General features: G+C 43.8%; 1 protein-coding gene across 2 annotated transcripts; it reads right to left on the bottom strand.

Annotated features, from left to right (window-relative positions):
* Positions 1-3: 3 nt before the first annotated feature.
* On the bottom strand, positions 4-3,111 carry TMEM139 (transmembrane protein 139). Of its 2 annotated transcripts, XR_011438012.1 has the most exons (3): positions 3,063-3,111; positions 2,629-2,724; positions 1,477-1,615 (listed from the first exon to the last, which is right to left on the bottom strand). XR_011438012.1 is itself a non-coding variant. In XM_001489983.5 (2 exons), exons 1-2 carry the CDS (start codon positions 2,068-2,070, stop codon positions 1,216-1,218), a joined length of 633 nt encoding a protein of 210 aa, XP_001490033.1. In that variant the 5' UTR covers positions 2,071-2,081; the 3' UTR covers positions 4-1,215. The 2 variants fall into 2 exon arrangements, 1 of the variants encoding a protein (XP_001490033.1); XM_001489983.5 differs by lacking the exons at positions 2,629-2,724; positions 3,063-3,111 and adding an exon at positions 1,838-2,081 and having other exon boundaries at positions 4-1,615.
* Positions 3,112-14,635: the final 11,524 nt, after the last annotated feature.

Raw genomic sequence — 14,635 nt, 5'->3', positions numbered from 1 at the left:
GTGTGGCCGGCCTTTTCACTTTATTGAAGTTGAACTGTTGGGGCCAGGGTAAGAAGGCCGTGGAGAGCACTAGAAGGCGCTAGACAGATCCCCTCGCGATGATGAAGGCCAGAGTGGGGAGTGCATCCCAAGGAGGGTGGGTCAGCGATGGTTGAGCAGCTCCCAGTGGCTAAAACCTACATCACAGCTGCAGCACGTGATTCCAGAAAATCTGGTGTTCTGTTGGGATCTGAGGAAGTAGGGCAGGGGTCCAGGTAAAAACCCCAGCCATCCGAGCGCAGGGGTGAGGCTGAAGCCATTCGAGGCACAGTGCAAGTGGCTCCAGTGCTTCGTAATAGGTGATTCAAGAGGGATCTTTAGATACTCCACCACCCCTCACCAAGAAGCTCACGTCTTATCTTTTTGACCCTCCTATCCACCCATTCTCAAAATCCCCCGGGGCAGTTTACACCTCTGCTTCCCAGTAGGATGAGATGCTGCCCTGGGGACTCCTCCCCACATGGAGCAGGGGTCCTCACAACTCGGATTAGCTTTGCACCTCTACGAGGTTAGGTATGTTCCTGGTCACACTCAGCCCACCCTCTCTGTGGACACAACTGGTCCCCTATTCTGTCTACATGAACGGGGTAACCCCTCACCAGCAGTTGTCCAAGACAGACTGAGAGATGCGCGGATGGCCCAGCTTCTGTTACGTTGTATTGAAAACACAATGGGCTTTGGGATCAGAAGAGGAGAGTTCAAGTCACTTATATGCTATTTACCAACATTATGTGCCTGTGCAAATTATCAAACTTCTTTGACCCCTGGAATCCTCATTTTTCCACTGAGGCTAATAATACATCATAAGGCTGGGAAGCCTAAGTGATCAAATAGAGGCAAAGCACCCAGGACGGAAGTGACATCGCTTTCCCTCAGACGTTGTTTTTCTTCTTCCTTCTCTAGGTTCTCTGGATCAGCTCTTCACCACACCCTCAGTCTAACTCTGGAAATAGTGAACAAGGGATAGGTGACCGAATGTTGCCTGAAGACTCAAATTGTGCCACCTACATCTCAACTGGGAAGGGATTACGATAGCCTGACTCCCTTCAGGGTTAAAGTCACCATTTGTGATGTCCAGGCAGAAATACAGTCCCTGACACATTGCAGGCACTGGGAAATATTGGTCAAATGAATCAGTGGGTCTGGTGCAGAGTTGGTATATCCTGGGAAAGTCTTTTAGGGGGGTGTCCAGTTGTTTTCATAGAAAACATTATCATCATCAGGGTGATCAAAGCTGACATCATAGGCAGGGGGTGGAGTAAGAGGCTCCAATGTGGGGATCCTCTGTAGGGTCACCAAGCTCTGCAGATCAGGAACAGTGGATGCAAATCGTGGTCCCCGAAGCCGAAGGCTGACTCTTCCAGGGCTTCCTGTGATTATAGACCCCTCTGAGCCCACTCGCCTTTCCAGTCTGGCTCTCATAGGCCCCTCTGGATGGCTAGGCTGTCCCTCCTCCAGTGCTGGGGCGATTACAACACTGTTGTAGGGGGGTGGTTGATCCAACTCTTGGGGGCAGCGCTGTGATTCTAACACCACGGCCTCTAAATAGGTCGGCACCTCAAAGGCTTCATTGTCCCTGAGGGAGGAGAAATAAGGTCATTGGTAGCTTCCTGAACAGAGCCCTTTCCCCTTTTCCTATCTTCTACCAACAGAAGACCCCTCTACTAGCCCCTGATCCCACCTCTCACTGATACCAGTGACAGAAGAAAGCAGAGACTGTATGCCTGAGAGACTAGAGGGACACAGGGAGAATGGGTCCACGGTATATGCCTCCAATCCTGCCCGCCCCTTAACTCACCGTGCATTGCCTGAGGCCCCCGGGCTCTGGGTCTGCATTGATGGTAACCCACAGTCCACAAAACAGACCAGGAGGCAGGCAAACAAGAAGAAGCCACCCAAGGTCAGAAAGAAATAAGCAATAGGGGCGGTGTCCGGCTGCATGCCCAGCAAAGCCAGCCCCAGGAGGAGGGAGGCGCAGCACAGGAAGACAAGCAGCTTCTTCAGTCTCCCCGAGAACTGGCTTGGCACCATGGCCCCTCCCCAGACTCCTGCAAAAAGACACACAGCTGTTGTGTCTAAACTAGCTCTTGGCATCGTGGCTGGGTCAGATTCCCAAGTAACCATATTAGACAGCTTTGTTTGGGTTTCAGGTTCTTCAATCTCAAATCAAATAAATGGCCAAAATAAATAACCTGCAGGGTCCCCGCCAGCTCTGTCATTCTCTCTAGGATCACACTGTTGTCCCAGGGTATCAGTGTGTGTGCGACAGCCAGGAAACTAGCCCAGGAATTCTGACTCCCAGCCCTCATGTGAATTTACTGCGTCGTGGCCCTGCCACCCTTCTTTTTCCTTCTCCCCTGCGGTCTTCCTTCTAGCTCTATCTTTCTACACCATCTAGGACCCAGTCCTGGGCGGGCCCTGCCTGGGGCCTCGGTGCTCACTGGCATCTCTGGAATCCAGGTGCTGGGCAGGTCCTGCCTTTTTTCCCCTGCTCCATTGCTCGCACTGGACCTCCACCCCCCACCTCCCCAGTCACAGGCCCTCAGTCTGACCCTGTTAGGGAGAGAAGGGGGAGGGAGCACCACTTACCCAGTCTGACCCCGTCTTCCCATTTCCTCCAGTCAGCCCATGCTTCAGTTGGTGGCAGAAAGTGCACAGAGATACAACAAAGCCACAGGAACACAACTACGTGGGAGAGAATCTTACAGACAATGGCCCAGGTAATTCCTGACCTCTCTACACCCCATATCTGCCAGGGTCCCCCACCTTCTAGCGGCTCTAACTCGGTAAACTCAGATTTCAAGTTTCCTGCCTGGAGTTACCACAGGGTCTGGGAGGCTGGTGGGGAGAAGCCTTGTTTTTCCTCTGCAACCAGCAGCAATGCCTAGGCAGCCCACACCCCAAAACCAGCCTGTCAGGAGTTCTCTGTACTCTGCATAGCAAGAAGTGGCGGACTCCAAAAAGGGGCCAGACCCCCTCCTTCCACCCTGGCCCCAATCCCATGACCCTCTGGCCCCTCTCACCAGCCTGAGGAGTTCCTCCCTCACCTGTCTCTGCCGGACTGGTCACAAGTAGGTTGGGGGGGGGAGCAGGAGACTGGGGGGGGGGGGGAGGAGGCGGAGCCCACTGGCCCCACCCTCTCTTCTGCCCGAATCCCTCAGTTCCTGCCCAGACTTCCTCCTCCCCTCTTCTGCTGCAGGCTGACCTCCTAGACTGCCCCACCTTGATTTTCCTGGGTTTTACTCACCCTACCCACCCCATGTAGAGCCTTAATGAGAGTGCTCCCCACCCTCATCCCCAGTGCTCTTTGTACTTAGGACCTGAGTTAAATTCACCTTTCCTTCTCCCTTCCTCTCAGTGCGCATTGTATTCTGAGTAGTTTGCCTCATATTGAGGTAATATATTTTGCGCCTGGGAGCAGAGACCAGGCTTATTTAATCTCTGTAGATCACGTGGTGTTTTGCACACTGAAAACACTGCTGTGGGCATGGAGTGATGTATCCTGCTTCCACTGCCAAAGTATGTTTTCTATGAATTCCTTGTTTTCTGCAGACCGGTAAGACGTGTTTGTGTGCCCGGTTAACTCTTGATTCTTCAAAATCCACCCCCGAGGTGCTGCCTGCTGCGGAGGCTGTCTCCACGTGGATCCACAGCATTCCTTCCTACCCTGTCCCAGCCTTTATCTGTTCTGTTTACTTATCTTTTTTCCACTGTGAGCTTCTCAAGGTGAGCGATTACTTTCAATCATCTCTGAATCCCTGAAACTAACACATATGTGTCCTGACACATAGCAGGTGCTCACTCAGAGTTGAATGCTTTTATAAGAAGGCTCCCATTTTCCTGGCCTCACCACACACTGGAGGGCCAGCACCCACTCTTTTCAACTGAGTCAGGCAGTAGGTCTGGGTGAGGCAGGTGCCAGGAGATGCAGAGTGGCTGGAGGCATACTTTGTCCTTGAGACCTAAAGAAAGCTGGACAAGACTGGGCTCTATGCCTTCAGAGTGTGTCACCAGTGGACAAACCCAATCCCAGGGACAGTTGAGGGGCACACCCAGGGCTGCTGCCACGGAGTATGTGCTGTGGAGCATGTATGTGGGGGGACATTTGGTGGGAGGGAAGGAAGGAGGATGAGTATGCCCGGCGTGGTGTGTGTGTGTGTGTGCAGTGGTGGGATGTCAGTGATGATTGTCTGACCCAGACTACTAGAGAGGAGAGAGAGATGTGTAAATGAGGTGTGTCTCGACTGGAAGTGGGAATGGAGAGGGAGGAGGGCTGGTTGTTATTTTCTTTCCACCAAATTCCTTCCTGTTCAGCTCATATGGGGAAAGTACACCTGGGATCAGAAGGATTTTGATCTACAGTTAATATATTAATAGAAGGAAATTGGCTAAGAGTTGTTGGTATGTCTGATAAGTAAGAGGGCTTTGTTAAAGAGTGAGTTCTAGATTGCAGGGGGAGGGTATAGGCTGAGAAGCAGGGGGGTCAAAGGCTGCGGGCCTGGAAGTCTGCAGTGTGAGAGGTTGTGCAGTCTGGGAGAGGTGGCACCTTTCTTGCGTAAGGCTCTTGGTTGCCAGGAGTGTGCACGAGAGAGACCTGCTAATTGAGAAAAGAGCTGGATCCAAGTCAGAGAGCTTGGGCTGCTGGCTAGCTGTGACCTTCAAAATATTCTCTATTCTAATAACTTTAAATAGATCTTCTAAACATTCCGTTTGTTAAAAAAAAATAAAACGTTACAAAATATTTAGAAGCTAAAGAAAAAATCATCCACAGTCTCATTTATCCTAACATGGCCATTTAAAATTTCTACATATTTCCTCCAGTCTGTCCACATACAAACCAGAACATACTTTGGTTAAGATCAGAGTGTATTCACCATTTCATATTTTTAAAAAATTTTAAACATTGTGTTGCATATAGTTCTTTTTTTTCCTCTTTTTTGTGAGGACGATTGGCCCTGAGCTAATATCTGTTGCCAATCGTCCTCTTTTTGCTTGAGGAAGATGGTCCCTGAGCTAACATTCAGGCCAGTCTTCCTCTACTTTCTGTATGGGACGCCACCACAGCATGGCTTGATGAGTGGTGTGTAGGTCTGCTCCCAGGATCTGAACCTGTGAACCCTGGGCCGCCAAAGTGGAGCGCGTGAACTTGACCACTATGCCACCAGGCTGGCCCCAGTTCACCTTTTGATATAGTCTTTGTTGTAGTGATATCTAACAGCCACATCATATTTTATTGAATGGATATACCATATTTGATTAACATACCTTTATGCTATGTTACTTAATAAGATTGAGTTTATTTTATTCAAATTTGTTTTGGTCATCAAAAATAATGCCTCAAGAGACAGAAAGTAGACTAATGGTCGCTAAGGGCCAGAGAGAGGGAGGAACAGGGAGTAACTGCTAATAAATTTCTTTTAGGGGTAATGAAAATGTTTTGAAAGTAGGTATTGGTGATGCTTGCATAACTCTGTGAATATACTAAAAATGAAGCCAACTCATTTGTATACGTTAAGAAGTTGAATTATACCTCTAGAAAGCTGTTTAAAAAATAATGCTACAGTGAACATATGTGTAGTTTTTCCTCTTTTTTAATTATTTCCTCCAGTTAAATTCTAAGAAATGTCATTATTGAGACAAGCAATGTGATGGTTTTTATTGCTTTGAAATATATTGCCAAACTGCTTCTCAAAGGTTTTACTGTCTCTTTTTCTTCATCAATTTAGTATCCTTAGCAAAATATGAATACACCACTTAATTCGGTTGTCACTCCACTTTCTACTTGCTTGCCTTCGACAAACCTTGCTCGAGGTTGGATCACCCCTCTCTGCCCACTATTCCCAGCTCAATTTGGGGGATCGTGGTGAAGGGAAGTGGGAGGTCAAGGGGAAAAGGGAGAAACAGAGATAGTTGACAGACTTCTGGTGAAGGGTGATGGATGTCTCCCACCATTTCCTTCTCTATGTCTCTGTATTTCTGTGATTTCGTGCTTCTGAATCTAGGTCTGCTTTATAGTTGACCTAGCAATAGGCATGGAGGTTTTTATGTGTACTGTTCACTGTGCTAAATACTTTACACAAATTAAGGAATTTAAAATACATATAGTGTAGTAAGAGATTGTTACTATTATTATGTGCATTTTATACGTGAAGTCAAAAACTTGAGGAAAATGTAGGGCTAATCAAGGGTAGGGTCAAGATTTGAACCTGCAGTTCCAGTACAGAAACCTGGCTCTTAACCACTCAATCACCCCACTCTCAAGACTCTTTTGGCTGTCAGAGTAATGATAAGTTAACAAAACACTTGTGACAGGCGAAGATCATTACTCTGGGCTTCCCTGGAGCACTGGTTACGTGCTATTTTCCCCCACTGTTTGGCATTTTAAGAAAAGGCTGCTTTTTAGATAGCAGAGGCAGCAAAAGAGAATATGAGAAGATAAAAAAAGGTTATTGACCTATAAGGCAAGATTGGGAAATTACGACTGCAGGCTCTGTAACAGGATGCTTATCTTTTATGAGCTAAATAAGACTGATTATAAAAGGTAATATCTTTAACGGAACATCTCTAGAATCCCGATGTGCCGTGACTACTTCTAAAAGGGTGTTGGTAGTAATATATATATATGTGCGTAGGAACAATTTGCCCACATCCACGATCTCATTTGTTCCTTAATAACAATCACATGGGGTAAGTCTGATTCTCATTTTTATGTTAAAGAGGAGGAAACCAGCTCAGAGAAATTACATGATTTATTTAGCCAGAACCAAACTCAGAACCTTGACCTTTTAACTCAGTTAAGAGTGTTTACCTCTGTGTTGGTTGCCTCACTCACGGCTCCTCCAAATGTGTAAGGAAGGTGGATACATGATTTGACATGAAGTAGGTCAGCAACGTTGGTATTTCTGGGATGGAAATGCTCCCAAAGAATCATAAATCCTCAAGTACGTAAGGATAAACATAAAGTATGTAAGGACACCTTATCATCACACCAACTAGCTGTAACTTGTACAAAGCTCACCGGTAACGTACTGAGTGAACAGAGGGGTTCAGGCTGTCACTCTTGTTCACATATTCAGCACTAGGCCACAGAAAGTGATTCTGGAATTTGAGAAATTGAGTGCACTTGTTGCCAAATGAAAAAAGAGCATTGTGTTTATTAGAAATACCTACAGATTGTGGCAGCAGGGTCCCACATGAATATGAGACCTAAATATGAGAAAACAGGGAGGCATTGTGGTTAATCACGTATCTTTTGGAGATGGCCAAACCAGGTTTCAAGTCTCAGTTCTACCACTTACCTTGGGTAAACACTTAACCTTCTGAGCTTCAGTTCCTAATTTATAAGTTGGTTAAAATAAGCCCAAGTTTATCACCCCTTTCTCCCCATGCTCCTCCAACCTGGTTATGATCTGTGAGCTGCAGCCAAAGCCAGAGTCGAGGTCTGAATGTAAAGGGCACACCTGTGTGGGACCAGCAGGGCCACCATCCTGTCACTGGGACTTGATTTCACTGTGGAGCATTTGTAACTTACAGTAGTCCCCTCTTATTTGCAGGGGATATGTTCCAAGACCCCCAGTGGATGCCTGAAGCTGCACATACTATCGAACCCTATTTATACTATGTTTTTTCCTATACATACAAACCTATGATAAAGTTTAATTTATAAATTAGGCATAGTAAGAGATTAACAATAATAACTAAGAATAAAATAGAAGAATTATAACAATATACTATAATAAAACTACCATAGATATTAGCAACCTCAGCGTGATTTTCTTTTATTTCCTTATTAAGTTGAGAACTTTCACCTTTTCACTTAAAGGAAGCACTTTACGGCTTCACTTTGGCATATCTGAATTGCCAGCATCACTACTCTGGTGCTTTGGGGCTATTACTAACTAAAATAAGGGTTACTTGAACACAAGCACTGCAATACCGCGAGAGTCAACAGTCGATCTGATAACAGAGATGGCTTCTAAGTGACTAACGGGCAGCTAGTGTAAATAGCGTGGTTACACTGGACAGAGGGATAATTCACGACCTGGGTGGGACAGAGCTTTACAGCATGAGCTTTCATCATGCTACTCAGAATGGCACGCAGTTGAAAACTTATTAATTGTTTATTTCTGGAATTTTCCATTTAATATTTTCAGATCAAAATTGACCACAGCTAACTGAAACCTCAGAAAGCGAAATTACAGATAAGGGGGGACTACTGTACATTGTACATAGCCCTGTGCTAATCTATAAGATTATCTACCCAGGAAATGTAACACTTTTGATTTTGGTCTCCACGATTTTCTGAGGTGGATGGAGAGATGATACCGATAGGAAGGAGTTAAATAATGATTAAGGACAGGATCCGGGCAAGTATCAACGTGTGGATATTAACAAATTTTTAAAAACAGAAAAATTAAAGATATAGATTACTAAAAATAATTATTTTAGTTAATTAAAAAATAATCGATACTCGTGGTGTAAATTTCTACAGTTAAAAAAGATTATAGTAAAAAGTAAGTCTTCTTTATACCCCAAAGCCTCGGTCTCTTAGTTCCCTTTCCTAGAGACAACTACAATTTCCCAACTTTTTCTGGGTAGCCCCCAGAGAGAACTTGACTATGCAAATGTAATACAATCAGTCTCCTTTCTTTATACACATGGGAGCATGCCATAGATACTGTTTTATATTTTGCTTTTTCTATTTAACAACATGTGTTGAAGATTATTCTTATCAATATGTATGGGTCAGCACATATAGACCATTTTATTATGAATTCTTAAAAACATACAGAAAAGAAATTTACAGTGAACACCCAGGTACACACCACCTATGTTCTACAATTAATATTTGACCATATTTGCTTTTTTACATATCTATCCATCTATCGATCGCTTTACCCATCCATCAATGTATATCTTATTTTTTGATAGATTTCAAAGCAAGCTGCAGGCATCAGCACACTTCTACCTAACTACTTCGGCATGAATAAAAGTAACTAGAGTTAAATATTAGTTTACAGTTAACATTTTTCTTTTGAAGCAAAATTTTTGCACAGTGAAACACACAGATTTTAAATGGACCATTCCGTGAATTTGGATAAAAACTTACACTGGTATAACCCAAACTCCAATCAAGATACGAAACATTACTATCACCCAGAAAGTTCCATCATGCTCCTCCCCAGTCAACCCCATAGGCCACTATTGTTTTGATTTCTTTCCATCTATTATACTCTTTTTAAAAAATAGTTTCTATTTTATGGAACAACCATTAATTTATTTAATGACTCTCCAACTGATAACCATTTAGATTGTTTCCAGGATTTTGCAATTAACGTATTTCTATATATGTCTTTATTCACATGTATCAATCGGAAAAATTCATAAAAGTGAAGTTTCTGGTAGATATCATCAAATTGCTCTTGACAGGAGTTATAAAAATTCACACTCGCACCCACATTCAGGAGTACTTGTTTCCTCACACCCTGATCAACAGCAGGTTATCAAACTCGGATTCAATAAATTTTTTATCGTTCGCTTGCTATGTGGGACCCTCTCGGGTATGTAGAGTAGATTGGATAGGAATCTCACTCTCAAGGAGCTTGCTGCCCAAAGAGGAAAGACATGTCCATAACTGACTGTGAGACAAGGTACAAAGTGCTGCTGGGGTTCAGAGGAGAGACTTCGTGCTGAGAAGGGTGGAGACCAGGAATGCATCGTGGATAAGAGTGGGGTTTGTTTACACTGCTTTGACATCCCTCTCATTATTAGGCATAGAGTAGACAATAAATACTTGTGTCATTTCCTGTTAGTGAATACCTGGTGATTTAATGATTCATGATCTTTTGACTCCTTGATCCTCTGTCAGTTGCCTACCCCTGCCCACACATGCCCTTTTCCCGTCTTTTTCAGTCTGGCATCAGTTTGAGCCAGCCATGGCCTTGAACATGGGCTTGGTGGAAGAGGGAATTGGTCTGATCCAAGCCAGGTTTTAATTTTCTCCACTCCCCAGTGAAGACCTTGAAGGAACTCTCTAGGCCGGGATTAAGGGCCTGGAGAAGCCAGGAGTGGACGGTCCAGTTGGCCTCCCAGCTTCCAGTCCTCTCTTACCCTGGGGTCCAAGTGGCTACCTCTTGCTGCTTCCACTTTTGCCTATACCTGGGAATTGTACTCAGAGGAAGGGCTGTGATTACTCTGAGAAGGAGAATGATGACTAATGGGCCCAAACTCCTCCACCTGGACTCCTACTGTCTCTCTCAACCTCCCTGTCTCCCCAGCAGCATCATTTCTTCCAGTCTCCATTCAACTTTTCTACTTTGTAACTTTATCCATCTCTCATTTGACCTTGTTATCTCTTTCTTCTTTTTGCTACTCTTGGGGCCCAGGGCATGCCACCCCAAAATATCCCACAAGGGAATACTGAGTACTTTGAATTAAAATTACTTGAGAAGAAAAACGGGCATTCTGCCCCTCCTGTCTCTGTTCCCCTTGAGAGCAGGAAATAAATCTCCATGTGAAACGTGCTCTCCCTGCATCCTGATCCCCAGAGCTGGTGGACTCAGGGCTGAGAATCTGCATAAACAAACCGAATTTACTGCTTCAAGCCTAAACTCTGCTTCAGTTCCCCACTTATTATAGACGTTGTCTAAGTTTCTTTGTCCTGTCATTCCTCACAAATGTGTTATTTCTTTGTGTAAAAGATATATATACTGCCTGCTTTGTTCACTCTCTGAGCATCATTTCTCTATGATCTCCAGTGTGTATGTATTAAACTTGGTTTTTCTGCTGTTAATCTGTCTTGTGTCAATTTTATCATTAGTCCAGCATCAGAACACAGGAAGGGTCGAAGGGGGGTATTTCTCCCTCCCTGACACCACCTCTGTCTCCTTTTTCCCTTCTACCACTCGCTTTCTTCTCTTTTCTTTGTCCCATTTATTTGATAAGCATTTACCTAGCATGTATTATGTGGTTACAGGATCAGCAATGACTACATAATTTGTGGGGTCCAGTGCAAAATGAATATGCAGGACCCCTTGTTCAAAATTATTAAGAATTTCAAGACAGAGACAGCAAAGCATTAAACCAGGTGTGAGACCCCGTGTTAGAACTTGGGTTGCATGGGGCCCGCCCAATGGCGCAGCAGTTAAGTTCGCACGTTCCACTTTGGTGGCTTGCGGTTCGCCAGTTCAGATCCTGGGTGCAGACCTACGCACCACTTGTCAAGCCGTGCTGTGGCAGGTGTCCCACATATGAAGTAGAGGAAGATGGGCACAGATGTTATCTCAGGGCCAGTCTTCCTTAGCAAAAAGAGGAGGATTGGCGGCAGATGTTAGCTCAGGGCTAATCTTCCACAAAAAAAAAGAAAAGAACCTATGTTGCAAATCCATGAAGGTAACCTTGTGTGCAGAGTACTGTGGGGATATGGTGAAAATATGTAATATCACAGAGTCACAATCTCATTGTATTCTCTTTTAAAAACATTTCTATCATGGAAATATCCCAACACATGTAAAAAGAAGGATAATATAATGAACTCTCCTTGTACCCATCACATTGCTTCAACAACTATCAATATTTTGCCACTCTTGTTTCATCAATTCCGTCCACCTCTCCTGCCTCTTAAAAGGCATTGTGCCACTTCTGCCCTAAATATTTCAGGATGCAATTCCAACTCATAAGAACTTTTTTATTCACAGCCACCCTGCCATTATCACACTTAGTGAACTTAACATTAATTCCTTAATATCACCTAATACCTAGTCTATGTTATTATCCACCAATTGTCTCAAAAATGTGTTCTTACAGTTTGTACTTTTTTTTTTTTTGCTGAGGAAGATTGGCCCTGAGCTAACATCTGTTGCCAATCCTCTTTTTTTTTTTTTTTTTTGCTTGAGGAAGATTACTCCTGAGCTAACATCTGTGCCAATCTTCCTCCACTTTCAATGTGGGTTGCCACCACAGCATGGCTGATGAGTGGTGTAGGTCTGCACCCAGGATCCGAACCCCGAATCAGGACCTGCAAACTCAGGCCACTGAAGCAGAGTGTGCTGAACTTAACCACTACTCCATCAGGCCAGGCCCTGTGTACATTCTTTCAAAATCTGTTATTAAAAATGATATGGAAACTTCTCAAAACAATCCAATTAGGAAATGAGCAAAAGAAATGAACAGATACTTCACTGAAGAGGATGTACAAATGGTAAATAAGCAAACAAAAAGATGTTCAACATCATTAGCCCTTAGGGAAATGCAAATTAAAATCACAATAAGACATCACTATACTCCTATCAGAAAGGCCAAAATAAAAAATAGTAATAAAACCAAATGCTGGCGAGGATGTGGAGAAACTGGATTACTCATGCATTACTAGTGGGAAGGTAAAATGGCATGGCCACTCTGGAAAAATACTGCAGTTTCTCACAAAACTAAAGAGGCACTTACCATATAACTGAGCAATTGCACTCCTGGGCATTTACTCCAGGGAAGTGAAAACTTGTATGCACATAAAAAGCTAGACATGAATGTTCATAGCAGCTTTTTTTTTTTCCTGAGAAGGTTGGTCCTGAGCTAACATCTGTCGCCAATCTTCCTCTTTTTGTTTGAGGAAGATTGTTGCTGAGCCAACATCTGTGCCAATCTCCCTCTATTTTGTGTGGGATGCTGCCACAGCATTACTTGATGAGCGGTGCTAGGTCAGTGCCAGGGATTCGAACCTGTGAACCCTGGGCCACTGAAGTGGAGCACAAGAACACAACCACTACACCATGGGGCCAGCCCTTCATAGCAGCTTTATTTGGAATAGCCCAAAGTGGAAACAACCTAAATGTCCTTCGACAGGTTAACCAAACTGTGGCACCTCCATGCCATGAAACACTACTTAGCAATAAAAAGAACAAAGGACCGATATATGAAGCACCTTGGGTGGATCTCAAGGGAATTATGCCGAGTTACGCCCATCTGATTCCATTTATACGGTATTTTTGAAATAACCAACTATATGAAGAGCAGATTAGTGGTTGCCAGGGGTTAGGGAAGTGGGGAGAGAAGGAACTGGCTGTAGCTACAAAAGGGTGGAATGAGGGATTCTTATGCTAGAAATGTTCTGTCTTGACTGTGGTGGCGGTCACAGGAGTCTACAGGTGATAAAATTATATGGAACTAAATACAGACACACAAATGAGTGCACATAAAACTAGTGAGGTCTGAATAAGTTTGATGGGCGGTATCAATGTCACTTTCCTGGTGGTGGTACTGCACCAGTTATGCAAGATGTCACCACTGGGGAAACTGGTTGAAGGGCGTACGGCATCTCTGTGTATTATGTCTGACATCTGTGTGTTAAAAAATACAGACGTTTCCGGGAGCACACAAAAAACTGGAGAGTAGGAATGCGAGTGTGAAAGGGGACACTTGAATTTTCACTTGACAGCTTGCTCTGTTTTTTTGCTTTTGTTTTGTTTGTTTGACCACGTGCATGCATTACTTTTTTGTTGTTGTTGCCAATTACCACTGGTGTTTTGGCTCTGTAAAAAAATATCACTTGTCGAAATTTTACCTAAGAAGCTTGTATTTTGGAAGCATAATGTTATTTGGTAAGCTTGGAATTTGAACTAGAGTGTAAGAAAGTGGTTCAGGATTCAATTCTGAATACAGATGTAATTGCTAATTTTATATCACATTACAACTGTTGATCAGAAGGGGAAGAGAGGAAGAAACTAATAAGTATGAAACTCTCTTTGGATTAGAAGAAAAGAGTGTTCCTTTATTTTAAAAAACACGGCTGCATTTGGGGGCTTATTCCTTTCTTGATGTGATGCTTAATTTTATGTGTCATCTTCACTGAGCTAAGGGATACCCAGATAGCTGATAAAACATCATGTCTGGATGGTCTGTGAGGGTGTTTCCAGAAGATTAGCATTTGAAGGGTAAACTGTGTGGGTTGGCATCATCTAATCCATTGAGGGCTGGGATAGAAAAAGGCAGAGGAAGGGCGAATTTGCTCTCTCTGCTTTAACTGAGACATCCATATTCCGCCCTCAGCCATTGGAGCTCCTGGTTCTCAGGCCTCTGGACTCAGCTTGGACCAACACCACCAGCTTTCCTGGGCCCCCAGCTTGCAGAGGGCAGATCGTGGGACGTCTCAACCTCCATGATCATGTAAGCAATCCCTTATAATCTCTTTCTGATTTCATGATATATCTATAAATGTCCTGTTTGTTCTGTTTCTTTGGAAAACCCTGACTAATACACTCATTTTTGGATTCTATTTGGCAGACGGAGTTCAGAGATTATACTCTAGATCATGTGTGTAAGGATTAGTCTAGAAATTGTCTCATTCCTCCAAAGAAGATTAAATTCTGCTATTGGATTAGGAAAATAGGATGCTAGAGTCTTTGAAGAAGACAGGGCAGAGCTGGGAAATATGCATCCATGATAAGAGATTATCTGACATTAGCCTGGGATAAGATTTAGGATTAAGTTAGACAGTTGATACGTTTAGAAAACAACAGGAAGGATGCACAATTGTTCCTAAATGTGAATCTACAAATCCTTGTATTTTTTTATCTACATATATATCTTTTTGTTTATCAGAATG

Source organism: Equus caballus, chromosome 4 (genome assembly GCF_041296265.1).
Source record: "Equus caballus isolate H_3958 breed thoroughbred chromosome 4, TB-T2T, whole genome shotgun sequence".
In the NCBI taxonomy this organism is placed as follows: Eukaryota; Metazoa; Chordata; class Mammalia; order Perissodactyla; family Equidae; genus Equus; species Equus caballus.
This window is presented reverse-complemented; position numbering and strand designations above follow the sequence as displayed.